General features: G+C 62.0%; 1 protein-coding gene across 2 annotated transcripts; it reads left to right on the top strand.

Annotated features, from left to right (window-relative positions):
* The first annotated feature begins 393 nt into the window (after positions 1-393).
* Positions 394-14106, top strand: ZBTB47 (zinc finger and BTB domain containing 47). Of its 2 annotated transcripts, none has more exons than XM_059390765.1 (6): positions 394-587; positions 5004-6575; positions 8182-8329; positions 9464-9579; positions 10224-10368; positions 10632-14106. In XM_059390765.1, exons 2-6 carry the CDS (start codon positions 5085-5087, stop codon positions 10991-10993), a joined length of 2262 nt encoding a protein of 753 aa, XP_059246748.1. In that variant the 5' UTR covers positions 394-587; positions 5004-5084; the 3' UTR covers positions 10994-14106. The 2 variants fall into 2 exon arrangements, with proteins under 2 accessions (XP_059246748.1, XP_059246747.1); XM_059390764.1 differs by lacking the exon at positions 394-587 and adding an exon at positions 1247-1369.
* The last annotated feature ends 520 nt before the right edge of the window (positions 14107-14626 follow it).

Consider the following 14626-nt stretch of genomic DNA (forward strand, 5'->3'; position numbering starts at 1 on the left):
GGGGCGCCTGTTCCAGTCAGGCAGGGGCTGCTGTGTAAGCACACGGGCCTGTGTGCCCAGAGGGGTGCGGGGACCGTCAGGGTGAGGCACTATCAGAGTGACCAGAGATGGGGCAGCAGCCAGCTTGGGGTGGGGTGGGGGGCACAGGAGGGCATTGGAATGATAACATGGGCCACAGGAGAGGCCCACAGAGGCTCCCTCTCCACCCTGGTGGCTCAGCTACCACCTCGGCCCTGCCAGGCCAGCGCCCTGTGGTCCCCACCCTGCCGCCTGCTCAGGCTGGCAGCGTTCCTTTGCAGCCTCCTGCCAGCACGGCTTACCCCCTGCCCCCACTAGTGTCCATGCCAGGGCAGCATTCCGCCGGCCTGGCTGCATCTCCCCAGCAGAGGCTGAGCGGGGAGGCTACTCAGCAGTGGTCGGGTCACACGGGGGAGGGGTGCAGTGCCCACCCTCCCCCCGCCTCTGGCCCTCACTCCGCTCATCTTGCCTGGGCCCGCCACCTTCAAGGCTGGCTTGCTGCTGCTGTAGTCTGAGTTCTTGTACCTCCCGCCCTAGCGTGGGCGCGAGCAGCCAGAGAAGGCCACCAGGTAGGTATGGGTCAACCAGCACAGAGCAAAATGAGCCCTGGGCTGTCCTGGGCTAGGGGTGGCAGGGGCCGGGCTAGCTGGAGATCCCAGACTCACCCTCAGGTCAAAGCGGCCCAGGCCAGGTCAAAGCGGCCCAGGCCCGAGGCTAGGGTACGGGGGTTCGGTCTCTCAGCTTGGGGTCGCTCAGGGGAGCAGGTGGAAGGCTTTCGGCAGCTGGTTGGGGAGTGGGCGCGCCCCCCTTCACGATTTCAGGGCCGCCTCCTACTCCGACCCCGCCTCTGTGGCGCAGCTGGAAGGCACCAAGATTAGACTCTGGGACGAACTTCCCGGCAGAAAGGGGGCTCCGCGCAGGAGAGTGAGGCCGGGGCCCATCGGCTGGGATGGGAGCAGTGAGACCTGGCTGGAGGCCCCGGCGGCCCCAGGCAGAGCAAGCTGCGGTGGAACCGCGCACACCACGCGTGTCCGCGCCCCCCGCCGGCACGCAGGGCGGCCTGGCCCTTTAAGCGTCCAGACGGCGGCCCCAGCTGACGCGCGGGCTCCAATCGGCGCCCCGCGCCCCCCGCCCGCCGCGCCCGAGGCTCTGGGGCCGCAGCTGCTCGGCGGCTGGACTCGCCGCGGCCCTGCGCCTCCGCCCGCCCGGCCGCGCCCCCGGGGGCCATGGTCGCGGGGCCCTGCGCGGGGGCGGCCCCCAGCGCGGCGCTTCATGGAGCGGCCCCGGCCCGGCCGCCGGGGGCAGCGCGATCCCGCGGGGCCCTGTGAGCCCCCAGCGCCACGGCACCATGGTACGCAAGGCCCTGCCTGTCCCCCCGCTTATCCGCCCACCTGCCCGCTCTGCCCTCCCGAGCGCACGGCCCGCCGGCTCCAGGTGGAGGAGTTGGAGGGATCTTCTCCGTCGCCGCGTCTCCCCGGCCCCTTCTCTCCGGTCCCCGCAGGCCAGGAATGCGGCTCTGTGGCGCGGCCCTCGGCGGGGAGGGGGTTAAATTCCTGGGGTGGGGGCCCGGGCGCGAGAGGCTGAGGTCTTACTCTGCACCTGCGGAGGGGGGCGCTTCTCTGAGCCTAGGACGGCGCTGCCCTCGGACTGGGTGATGGGGGGAGGGGGGAGGTCGGATTCCCGCCTGGGCCTTGGGCCACGTGGGCGCTGGAGCCGCCCTGCCTGGGGATTTGGGGCGACTGGGCCAAGCGGGGTGTGTTGGGGCGGGACGTCCTCAGCTCCTGTCCAAACTACTGTGTGACCTTGGGCCAGTCCTCTGCCCTCTCTGGGCCTGTGTCCTGGGAAAGGAGTGGGGCCATGAGTGCAGAAGAGGCTGGCACAGACACCCCTTCTCCAAAAGGAGGCGCCTGGGAATCATGAACCTATGCCCCCTTGCTCAGTATGGGTGCCCCCCTCCCCACACCGGGTTGCCGGGCAGTAAGGATTGGCGTGGGCGTTTGGGAGGTGGTGCAGATGCCTGCCCAAGGTTTCATCTCAGTGCCTCTAGGAAGGCACTGGGGCAGGCTAGGGAGCCTGTGGGGCTTCATGGCACAGAGATAGGGTACCCCTTCGAAGCAGAAGGCTCTGGCCCTGGGAAGCCATCAAGGAAGGAGTCCCTGGCACCTGGCCTCTCCCCACCCCACCCCCACCCCCAATGTCGCTTGCAAATAGAGTTTGAGGGCTTGAAACCCCCTGGCAGTGGGAGTCCAAACCACTCCCCTGGTCTAGCATCTCAGGTCCTCCTGGGCTGGACTTGAGGGTGGGGTGTATGGCTGCAGCTGGCCCCCATGATAGGGAGGCATGTGTGCAGTTTCAAGGAACTGGCCCATCTGGCTGGGCTGGGGGGGGGGCAGTGCAGCTGGTGGGCCTTGTATGGGAGGTGCCAGGCAGGGTTTCGGGGGGACGGTGAGCCCTGCTGAGGTAGTTGAAGGGTTATGGACTGCCAGCAGCATGGGTGTGCCCTGTCAAGGAAGAATAGGCAGGGTGCCTGGTGGAGACTCTTGGGCCCTTCCAGGGTGCAGAGTGGCTCTGGCTTGGGGAACAGAGTCTTTGGAGCATGGGAACAGAGTCTTTGGAGCACCCAGTATTCTCTGAGCTAACCCCTCCTTCCCTGCTGAGATCAGGGGGCCCTGCACCAGATCTGCGCACAGAAATGTCAGGCACTGCCTTTTTTTTTTTTTTTTTTTCCCCAGTGCCAGGTAGGCACTGGGGGGGCATTCTTTGATGGGAGAGCAGAGAGGACTGGGGGCCCTGTGGCCTAGGATGTGCTGCCCTCAACAGACCTGGCTTGAGCGGGCCTTTATCCAAGCCACTTCTGCCCCTATCTGGCCCCTGGTGGCCCTTAGGGGCCCCGTCACAGCCCAGGTTGCACGCTGCCCTCTCAAGGACCTGCAGGTGGTGGGGGTAATGGCGGGGTCCCGGCAAGCACAGCTGGTCCTCTGAGTCAGAGGTTCCCCAGATGCCTCTTCCTGCTTTTTCAGGCATCAAAAGCCAAGAAATCCATCCACAGGGAGGGGTGTCCAATCCTGCCCAGCAGGGAACGACTGGCCTTAAGCAGAGCTGGGGGTGTAGGGGCTCTGCCACTGCCCATTGTGCGACCCTCCCGTCTAAGCCTCGGTTTCCCCATCTGTGCAATAGAATTTGGTCCCAGAAGATGAATCAGAATGAGTCAGAGGAGAGAGGTGGGAGGGACTTAGCACCATGTCCCTGTTAGATTGGCCCAGCCTGGACAGGCCAGCAGTCCTGAGACAGAGGGGGCAGATGGGTGGCTTCTTGGCCGAGGGGAAGGAGGCGTAGGAGAACTCAAGGGAGGTAGCATCCGTGGTCAAGAGTGGCCAGACGGGGATTGGAGAGCATTGGGTGGGTGCTGCCGGGCGTGGCTGGGTATGCAGTGGTGGGGTGGGGGTCCAGGGACAGATCTGGAAGCAGGTTGCCCCTGAGGCTCTTTGAGCTTCATCCTGAGACCCCAGTCTGATTCTCATTCAGGCGACTGAGAAGGTGAACCCAGATATCACCTCCCCCCTCCCAGCCCAGTCTGGGCCCACCACTGCTGCCCCACCAGTGGAAGGACTAGCATGGAGGGTTGGGGTGGGCTGTGGATGGACGGACTTGCAGGGAGGTGCTTGGGGGAGAAAAACTGATGGCTCTGTGACAGTGAGGCAAGGTACCCCTCAAATATAGGAGGCTCTGACCCAGCTCAACACGGCCTAAGGATGGCCAGAAACTGGAACGTGCAGGCTTAGTCCAGCCAGGCAAGTGATCCATAGACAGTAACTGAAAAACTCTGCCCTGGACCCGGGCAAGGGAGTGGGCAGCCTGCTTCTCAGTGCTGGCTATCTTTTGGGAAAGCTGCTGTGGAGGAGCCAGGAATGATTAATCCAGCACTTATTCTGGACAATTCACAGGGGCTCGTTGTGGCTCAGGAGCCTGATAATCTGACCCATCAGACTTTGAGGGCCTCTCTGGGGCTCCAAAGTTCCCAGGTAGCGCAGCTTCCAAGATGGGGCCATCTCCGAGCCTCTATGCCTGGACCACACCTGACCTGGGCTCTGGGGGCCTAGGGGGAAGAGGGTCTAGGGCAGGCCTTGGGGGCCTCCCGTCTCTAAGCCTGGTGGACAGAAAACACAGAAGTGTCCTTCTACCTCCACAGAACCCCTGTGTGAGGGGGAGATGTCGACAGCCATGCATGAGGCCCTGGGCAGCCGCCTGGCCCAGTAAGGAAGGGCTACCTAGATCCCACCAGCCTCCTCCAGCAGGGCAGGAAGACCAAGGTCTGGGCCTGGATTTCTTCCCAAGAATTTCTATCCCTGCAAAGCCTTAGGTCCAGGCCTTGAGGCCCACTGCTGGTGAGGTAAGGGGTTCCTAGGTACTATTCCTGGGGCACAGTAGCAGCCAGAGGCCAAGGAGTGAGCCAGTGAGCCAGTGAGCCTTTCATTCTGGAGGGGCCTGGGTTCGGGCAGGCGTGGCTTTATTTGTGCGTGTGAGGGAGAGAATCCACAGAGCTCAGGAACTGCTGAAGGAATGCTTGCTTCTGGGGTGGCCCCCTTGCCCCAGTTTGCCCAGACTGGCGCAGTGTTAGCATGGAAAGCCCCTAAGTCCCACGCACTCTGGGATGCCAGTGACCCTCGTCCCTGTTCCTTCCTCTTCCCTTCTCTTTCCCTTCCCTGCCCAGGAGGACTTCCTGTCTCACAGGGAAGAGCTGGACGCCCAGAAAAGTTAACCAACTCACTCAGGAGCTGCCTGTCGTGATTGGAATCTGAGTTCTGAGGGGCAGCTGGCTTGGGCCCGAGCCCTGGCTCCCCGCGTCCTGGCCAGAGCTTCGGCTCCTTTTCTAGAACACGGAAACTGGAGTACCGGGCAGGCTGCCTCCTGCACGGTAGGCACTGCCCGGGTTGCTGGCCTTGACCTGACCTGTGCCCTCTGCTCCCCCCCTCCGCCCCTCGCAGTTGCTGGTTGAGAAGACGACAGACTCACCGGCGGCCGAGTTCTCGCTGGTGGAGGACGTGGCCCTGCACTTTGCCTGCTTGATGGGCCGCCTGAACGAGCAGCGCCTCTTCCAGCCCGACCTCTGCGACGTGGACCTGGTGCTGGTCCCCCAGCGCAGCGTCTTCCCGGCACACAAGGGCGTGCTGGCTGCCTACAGCCAGTTCTTCCACTCGCTCTTCACCCAGAACAAGCAGCTGCAGCGCGTGGAGCTGTCCCTGGAGGCGCTGGCCCCCGGCGGCCTGCAGCAGATCCTCAACTTTATCTACACATCCAAGCTGCTGGTCAACGCCGCCAACGTGCACGAGGTGCTCAGCGCCGCCTCGTTGCTGCAGATGGCCGACATCGCCGCGTCCTGCCAGGAGCTGCTGGACGCCCGCTCCCTGGGTCCCCCGGGCCCCAGCGCCGTGGCCCTGGCCCCGCCGGCCACTGGGGGCTGCACCCCGGCTGCACCCCCCTACTACTGCGACATCAAGCAGGAGGCAGACGCCCCGGGCCTGCCCAAGATCTATGCTCGTGAGGGCCCCGACCCCTACTCCGTGCGTGTTGAGGACGGGGCTGGGACTGCGGGGGGCCCGGTGCCAGCCACCATCGGGCCAGCTCAGCCCTTCTTCAAGGAGGAGAAGGAGGGTGGTGCCGAGGAGGCTGGTGGGCCCCCAGGCAGCCTCTGCAAGCTGGAGGGCGGGGAGGGGCTGGAGGAAGAGCTTGGGGGTTCTGGCACCTACAGCCGCCGGGAGCAGTCCCAGATCATCGTGGAGGTGAACCTCAACAACCAGACTCTGCACGTGTCTACGGGGCCTGAGGGCAAGCCAGGCTCCACCACAGGCCCGGCCACCATGGTGCTGGGCCGGGAGGACGGGCTGCAGAGACACTCAGAGGACGAGGAGGAGGAAGAGGAGGAGGAGGAGGAGGAGGAAGAGGAGGAGGAGGAGGAGGGTGGCGGCAGTGGAGGGGAGGAAGAGGAAGAGGAAGAAGAGGAGGGTGGCAGTCAGGGAGAGGAAGAAGAAGAGGAGGAGGAAGGGCACAGTGAGCCAGAGGAGGAAGAGGATGAGGAAGAGGAAGGGCACAGTGAGCAGGATCAAGAGAGCTCAGAGGAGGAGGAAGAGGAGGAAGAAGGGGGCAACACAGGAAGCAGGCAGGGGCCAGCAGGGCGGCGGGGCAGCAGGGCAGAGCCCCCTCCCCACAGCCGCATGGCCACACGGTCTCGAGAGAACGCCCGACGCCGAGGCCCCCCTGAGCCCGAGGAGGCCAGGCCTCGGGGTGGGAAGAGGCCCAAGCCTGCTCCAGGGGGAGCCCCTGCAGCGGCCCGAGGGCCACAGGCCACTGACGGGCTGGGGGCCAAGGTGAAGCTGGAAGAGAAGCAGCACCACCCATGTCAGAAGTGCCCTCGAGTCTTCAACAACCGTTGGTACCTGGAGAAGCACATGAACGTGACCCACAGCCGCATGCAGATCTGTGACCAGTGTGGCAAGCGCTTCCTGCTGGAGAGCGAGCTGCTACTGCACCGGCAGACAGACTGTGAGCGCAACATCCAGGTGGGCCTGGGGGGCTCCTCCTAGGGCGGGTGGGGCAGGACTGGGCTGGAGGGCTGAAGGCTGGCCCCCCAGGCCGCGTCCCCAGGGTTCTGCTGCCTGACATGCCCAGACACACTTACCCCTGGCCCATGGGGCCAACTTGGGCCCAGGGTGGTGAGCACTCAGGGGAGAACACCAAGGAGGGCTTCCTGGAGGAAGCAGCAGTAAGCAGCTAGACCTTGGCACATGGAGACATGTGCAGATCGGACAGGAACAAACAGTACTCTTGGCCAGAGAGGCAGAGGGGAGGATGAGAGGAGGGAGTTGTCTGAGTACTTGAGGCTGATGGATAGCCAGCTCTGAGGAGGGGTGAGCCTGTGTTTTGGTAAATACTAAGGCTGCTGGAAAGCCATCAGGGCCACCATGCATAGTTTCTCAGGCTGGGCTCCGCACAGAAGCCCAGACGAGGAGGGGCAGGGTTTGCCCGGAGGGGGCGCCATTTCCACTTGCATAGAGGTTGAATAGAGCAAGGGGGTGGCCTGGAGGAGGAAGCCCCTGCTGTCAGCTCTTTGGAGATGCCAGCTGGCCTGGGCTTGGGAAGAGGGATTGGATGAGAAATTTGGGAAAAGCAGGGGCTGCAGGGGCCAAGCAGGGCGGCTGGGCTGGCTGCCAGGACTCCTCGGCCTGAGTGTGCGCCAGCTCTGCCTCCCAGGGTGCAGGCAGCACAGGGCCCGCCAGGCTGCTTTTTATCCCTTCTGGCCACGAGGGGGTTGTGGGGGCAGCAGGTAGGTGAGTGCTAATTGCCTGAGCTAATTGCTAATTGCAGTGCCCTGTGGAGAAAGTGTTACCTGGAGGGTTACCTGGTCTCCTGCCCCGCCCTCCTGCACCTGTTCCCACTTGCCTGCCTGCTGGGCTGCCCTTTGTCTCTCCACTGCACACACCCGAACCTTCCTTTTGGAGGGGAAAGCTGCATGGGCCTCTTCTGACCTGGGCACCTTGACCTGAGTCCAGTTCTGCCCCAGTCCTGACCTGCTCCATCCCTCTGGAAGTGTCTCCTGTGGGGATGGGGAAGACAAGAGGAGGAGGGAAGCATGGCCCCTGGGGTTCCCACTACCATCCCATTTCCTCATGGGACCCAGGACTCCTGCAGCTCCCAACCCCAACCAGCACTTTGGCACCTCTCTCCTTCGGGATCTCCAGGGTGTCAGGGCATACATCCCAGCAGAGAAGAGGCCAGACGTGGGATCTGAGAAGGGCTTCTCCATGCACTGTGTGCAGCTTCTTCACACACTGTGGCCCTTCGGCCAGTTATGTGTTTCCCCTTGGTAGACAGGTGCCTTGTTAAAATGAGCACGGAGTCAGGGCTTCCTGTATAGGGGGTCCCTGACCCGAGTCCAGTTCAAGGGTAAGGAAGGGCCCCAGGCCGCAGCCCAGGGTAGGTGGGCATCTTTTTAGGGAGTTACCATCCCCAACTCCCAGAAAGTCAGATCTGGCAGGCTGTTGGACATTGAGGGCTCTCCCTCCAGCACAGTCCACTTGCAGAAACTGAGGTCCAGAGAGGGGCAAATTGTCCAGGGCACACAGTCCTGACGAAGGACCCAGGGCCTAACATCCTCTCCCTTTGCAGTGTGTGACGTGTGGCAAAGCTTTTAAAAAGCTCTGGTCTCTCCACGAGCACAACAAGATCGTGCATGGCTATGCAGAGAAGAAGTTCTCATGTGAGATCTGCGAGAAGAAATTCTACACCATGGCCCATGTGCGCAAGCACATGGTTGGTAAGTCTGGCCCCGGGAGGGAATGGGGTCTGGGGTCAGAGCTGGGCCAGCTGCTGGTTTTGCTGGGAAGGACTTCTCATCCCAGGGCAGTGTGAAGGTGTGTGGAGGCCCCTCTCAACTGGGAAGCCTGGGAAGACTTGTTGCAGTGGCAGGTGTGACCTGGATAGGCTCAGAGGTTGGGGCTACCATGTACGGTTGGGCAGTTTGGACACTGAGCAAGCGTTCCAGGACAAGATGGAAGGGAGCGCCCAGAATCCAGCTGGCAGACTATGTGTCTTAGCATGGGGTTTTGGCCACCAGGGAAAGAAGTACCTTTTCCTAAATTACACAGAATGCCAAATGGGCTGACACAGGCCCTGTCTCAGTTTGATGACAACTGTGCCTCTCATTTTTTTCTCACCTTATGGCCCTTATAGGCCTTCAGGCTCCTCTAAATGAGGAGGCCCCCACAAATGTGTGCTGGGCTCCTCCTCTGTCTTGGGATGGCTGTCCCTCCCCTCTAGGAGGGCCTGACTGGCAGTCTGGTGTTCGAGTGGCCCTCCTTTCTTTGCCAGCTTCAGGTCTGGGGCTCAAGAGAGGTGTGGCCCTGGGCCAGGTCTTACCCCTTTCTCTAGCCTCCTGGGAGCTGGGACCTTGGGGTGGAAGTCCTGGCCAGGAGCATGTTGCATAGCCCAGGACCAGTGGTCTTCCTGGGCTCAGCTTCCCCAGCTCTGAGCTGTAAGGGGAACTCTCTGGCCCCAGTCACTTCCTCGAAGACCTTCCTTGAAGAGTTTGTTTGTCTTTATCTGTCCGTGGTTTTGGGGGGAACACAGCCATTCCCTCTGGACTGCCCAGTGTCATCCCCTGTAAAGCCCACCTTTGAGGTTCAGTACCACTCCTGGCCTCTCTCCGTAGGACACTGTGAGGCGCACAGAGGCAGTGCAGAGAGCCAGTGGCGGGGCCAGGGTCTGAGCCGAAGCCAGTACTGCTTGGGGTCCTTGCCCTGAAGTCAGCCCCAGGTGCTAGACCAAGGCTCTGAGGCAGACTGTGAGGCAGAAGGGCCTCCCAGGAGGCCCAGTATGGGAGGTGGCCAGGTAGGGATCCCCTAGGAGCAGCCGTGGAGGTCGCTCTGAGACATAATGGCCTGCCCCACAGCCCACACCAAGGACATGCCCTTCACCTGCGAGACCTGTGGGAAGTCCTTCAAACGAAGCATGTCTCTCAAAGTGCACTCACTGCAGCACTCTGGGGAGAAACCCTTCCGGTGCGAGGTGAGTGCCATTCTCCTCCTGCCCCAGGGGCCACCCTGGACCCTCAGGGGTCAGGAGCAGCAGCTGTTTCACAACCAGGGAGTTGGGGGCAGTGGAGTCCAGGATTCAGAAAGAGGGGTGGCCCCCTTGGTGTCTGTGGCCCCCACCTCCCACAGCATTCTGACCCCACTGCTGCCCCCTTGCCCCCCTCCCACCCCCACCCTCAGCCAGCCCTCCCTGACCCAACCCCCACACAGTCAAGGTGGGCCCTGCTCTTGGGCTGCCATCAGGCAGGGGACAGACTGTCTGGAGAGGTCCAGAGAGGCACATCTCAGGCAGAGCAGTGAAAGGGTTGCAGGCTGCGGGGTGGGGGGTGGTGGTGGAGGGGGACGGTGTTCCAACAAGGAACAAGGATGGGGGGTCTTGGCCTTACGCAGGAGGGCCTTATGCAGCACGACTCCCTCCATTCTATGGCCTTTCCCCACTTCCTGCCTTCCCTCCGGGCCTGGGCCCTGGTGGCCCTTAGCCCCTTCTCTGCCCCTGCGCCCCCTGCCCCAGGAGCCCCTTCCCGTGTGTGTCCCCTCTGGGCCCCTAAGTCCCTGCAGCTGCTCCCCACCTTCTGCTCCCCACCTTGCGCCTGGGCCTCACCCTCCCCCCACCCGCAGAACTGCAATGAGCGCTTCCAGTACAAGTACCAGCTGCGCTCCCACATGAGCATCCACATCGGCCACAAGCAGTTCATGTGCCAGTGGTGCGGCAAGGACTTCAACATGAAGCAGTACTTCGATGAGCACATGAAGACCCACACAGGTACCTGCGCCTCCCGACGGCGGGGTGGGGGTGGCGTGCAAGGCTGCAGGGTCCCCCCCTCCCCACCCCGGCTCGGCTCTGCCACAGGATGCCTGCCTGCGTACGATGGCCCCAGCCGTGCCCCTTCTCCACTCCGGGCCTCCATTCACCCTTCTCCGGGGCTCAGCGCCGTCCTCCGCGCCTCTCCCTGGGCAGGGAGGCCCCGCGGGTACCGGGGTGCGCCGACTTCTCGGTGACGCCCCTCTGCCCGTGCCAACGCCCAGGGGAGAAGCCGTACATCTGTGAGATCTGTGGCAAGAGCTTCACCAGCCGCCCGAACATGAAGCGGCACCGGCGCACACACACTGGCGAGAAGCCGTACCCCTGCGACGTCTGCGGCCAGCGCTTCCGCTTCTCCAACATGCTCAAGGCGCACAAGGAGAAATGCTTCCGCGTCAGTCACCCCCTGACCGGCGACGGCCCCCCTTCCGGCCCCGGCCTGGCCCCGGCCCAGCCTCCCACGCACACGCTGCCCCTGCTCCCGGGGCTGTCCCAGACCCTGCCTCCCCCGCCTCACCTGCCGCCCCCCCCTCCACTCTTCTCTACCACTACCACTCCCGGCGGGAGGATGAGCGCCAACAACTGACTGCAGGAGCGCAAACACGGGGTCTGGAGCCCCGGGGCCGCCTCTGGGAGGAGCCCGCCCCTCCTGCCTGGGGTCAGACAGCGACACCGGCCACCCCCACCTCCAGACGTGGCTGGACCTGTACCGCTTGAGGCCACTGACCATGGGGGTGTGCAGGCTGGTAGCCCCCTGTGCGGGGTGGAGGGGAACCTCACTCCCAAGTGCCCCCCCTTTCAGTGACTCCTTGAAGCCTTTGCCTTTTCTTTTCTTTTTCTTTCTTTCTTTTTTTTTTTTTTTTGGAAGTGAAGGAAAAGGAAAAGAGCAACCTATTTGCAGCACGCCCTCCAGGTGAGGGGGGTGCTGGAGGCGGTACAGCAGGGAGGGCGGGCCTGGGAGCAGGTGTGATGGGTCACTTGCCTGAGGCCTGAGCTGAAGGGCGTTGGCCAGGCAAGCCCGGGTCAGCTTCAGTGGCTCATCTCAGCTTCCCTTGTGCCCCCTAACTTGCTCCCTCATCTTGGAGGCTGTGGGGAAAAGTTGGGGTGTCAGCCTCCCTGGAAGGAGTCGTGGATCGGGTCTGAGAGCTGTGGACACTGAGGCAGGGCTTGAGTGTGGATGCCCACGAGTGTGTTGTGGGGGGAGTGGCGAACTGTGAAGGCTGCAGACCCAACTTCACACCGTGTGCAGTGGGGCAGGCAGGGGCTGGACCCCATGCATTTGCTCTCTCACCCACCACCCTGCCGGCAGGTACAGGGATCCCTGAGCTGTACCAGATGCCTCGAGGTCCCTAAATCCAGGAGAAGACATATCCCCAGAAGCTGCTGGGCCATGGGTGCTGGGGGCTCGGATCCAGATGGGCAGACGGGCTGGCTCCCGCAGCTCCAGATGCCGGGGACTACAGTCCAAGACATCCCTGTGACTGGGTGAACCCCAAAGGCAGGCCCTGAGAAGGAGGCCATGTTTGAAGGTTTCAAGGTGCTATCAGTGGGGCAGAGGGCAGGGCAGCTATTCATAGCGCACCCGGGTCCTCACGAGCTGCCCTGATTGTCTCTCCGGTGCCAGAGGAGATGTTTGTGTCTGTCTCCATCCCTGCTCTGAAGGCAGAGGCCTCGTCTTCTTCCTGGGCTGGTGTGCGGCCTCCCTGTCCTTGCAGGGCCTCTGCACCATGGGCAGGGAGCCTGTAGCCCTGGTGATGAGAGGCAACTACACATTCAGGCCCCAGGGTGGGGGGTCAGGGTTCTGGGGGAGCCCCAGCCTGTGCTCAACACTTGCCCCCATGAGGCCAGCACTAATAGGACACCCTTTTTTGTTGTCATTTAACGTCTTCATTCCTGCCTCACAAATGGGGAGGAAGGTTCCATAAGCTACTTGTTTCCTAGTTAAGCTCTTTCCTTTTGTGTTTATAGTTTTGTTTGTTATACTCTGCACCTTAAACCCCCACGACTACCCTCACACCACCACCTTCCCAAGCATGGCTGGAGTGGGAAGAGGCCTAAGCCCAAGGAGGACAGTGGCAGGGGGCGGGGGTGGGAGTGGGGGACTGGGCCCCATCAGCCCAAGGGCTGAGGGGGTGGGAACCCCTCTGACCTCCTTGTGAGGCCCATGGCGCTGGGTGGGGGCTGGGGACATTTTAATCATCAATAAACGAAGCACTTTATTCTGTACAGATGTGGGCAGGTCCAAGAAGCCCAAGTGATTTGAAGATTTATAATCCAAGCTACACACCCCCAGATTGTTCTCTGGATGCACAGGGGGGCAGTGCCCTGGCCTAGTTGCATTTGGGGCTGCAGCAGGAGTATTCCAAGTCAGAGCCTCCAGATGTACCCTCAGAACAACCCTGCTGTCCTTCGGAGAGAGAAGATGGGCCCCTCACTGAGAGAGGAAGCGTGCCTCCCTGTCTGGCTCCCAGTTCTGTAGCTACCTTACCCCAAGGCTGGGGGTTTTAGACTCCCGCTGTACTCTAGCTCCCTCTTCTGCACCCCTTGATCTCTGGGCTTCCATGATGTCCTCAGGGTCCCCCCCCCCCACACACACACACACTCTCCGTTTCCTCCTTTTCCTTGCTATTTCTAACCTCTGGTCCCAGTGCCTGGCAGCTCTTCAGAACTGGCTGACATTTTCCCCAAGAAAATTGATCTCCCCCCATTTGCTGTATGCCAGGACCCCTATGGGTTCCCCAACCCCTGTCACTGACACCAGGGTCTCCCATGGGGACTGGTGGCCTTATCACCAGGTAGCCCCACTGCAGCCTTAGTGAGAGAGCCTGGGGGGCTCTGGCCAGGCCAGGTCCCTGTGAGGCCACACTTTGATAAGCAGAGACGAGTTGGGTATGGGGCAGGGGAGGATACCTGGTGTGGAAACCCTCTCCCATGACTTGGGTTCCCTGTTCTAATACACCTCTCCTCTGAGGGCAGGGGTCCAGGTGGCAGGCTGGGCTCTGGTCACAATGATCATTGTAGCTGTGGGTGGGCACAGCCAAACCCTCTCCTGGGAGGCCCCTGTCCCAGCGGTGACAGGAGCCTGGTCCCTGGTGCTAAATGCTCTCTTCCACTTGGGCCAGTGTGGGTGGGAGCTCCTTTCCAGCCAGATCACAAGGGTCTGAAGCAATAATGGAACCTCATCAGTGCCAGTGTGGGCAGGGGTTCTCATTTTACCAGCTTTTACATTTCCTTTTTATTTTTAAAATAAATAAACGAGCACCTAGATGTGGGATTAAGGGGACCGGGGCCGCATACCCACTTCCTGGGGCTGATGGCGGGGAAGCTGGGTTGGGACCATCACCACCCGCTGGAGATGTGCTGGGGGTGGGGAACCCCTCAGTCCAGATGGACTTTTCAGCCCATTTGGCCAGAACTCAGGTCGGAAACCTGGGTCTGCTCCCTCCTCAGCTCCCCATGGGTTCCCTGGTCTTGGGCCTGCTGGGGGTGAACAGAGAGATGAAGCGGGGCCTCAAACAGGGGCTAGAGTGCAGTCTCTGACCTTGCCATGTAAGGCCACAGCACCCCTCTGCAGGGGTTCCGTGATGGCAGAATGGCTGTGCCAGGTGTGTGGATGCTTGATGTCTGGGCCCCAAGGGCGTGGGGGATAGCAGGAGGGTGAGGACGAGAGTGAAGGCGAATAAAGTCAGTACAACTGTCCCTTGGCCCGGCCTCTTCTTTACATATTGCCTACCCTCTCCTCTGGCTGGAAAGACCTAGAGCACCTGCAGGCTTGCCATAGGCCTGGGCTTTAGGAACACCGAGAGTCAGGAGCTGAGGCAAGAACAGAGATGTACCCCCCAAGCTGATGTTTGATCCTGAGCTGGATGCAGAAGGGGATTCTAGGAGGAGAGAGATTCTGGGGTTGCTGACGCTGAGGTCCCTGAAGGCAGCCCCTGCAGAAGGCCAGAGCCCACAGGGAGCTCCAGGACAGCCCAGGCCACTCCTGCTCCTGAGCTCAGCAGTTGGCCGGCAAGGGCAGTTTGAAGCCGCTTGCTATCAGAGATGCTGACGTGAGACAAAAGCTGAGAGACAAAAGCTCAGATGGAAGGCAGCTAGTGGCCTCCAAAGAGGGAGCAGACAGTCCTCTGTGGGGACTCTAAGAATTAATTCCTTATGCAGGTGATCCATGGATCCTGGCTCCGTGCCGGGTGGAACTCTGGGCCCCCAGGACTGTGTG

The sequence above is a fragment of the Mustela nigripes genome, chromosome 2 (assembly GCF_022355385.1).
Source record: "Mustela nigripes isolate SB6536 chromosome 2, MUSNIG.SB6536, whole genome shotgun sequence".
In the NCBI taxonomy this organism is placed as follows: Eukaryota; Metazoa; Chordata; class Mammalia; order Carnivora; family Mustelidae; genus Mustela; species Mustela nigripes.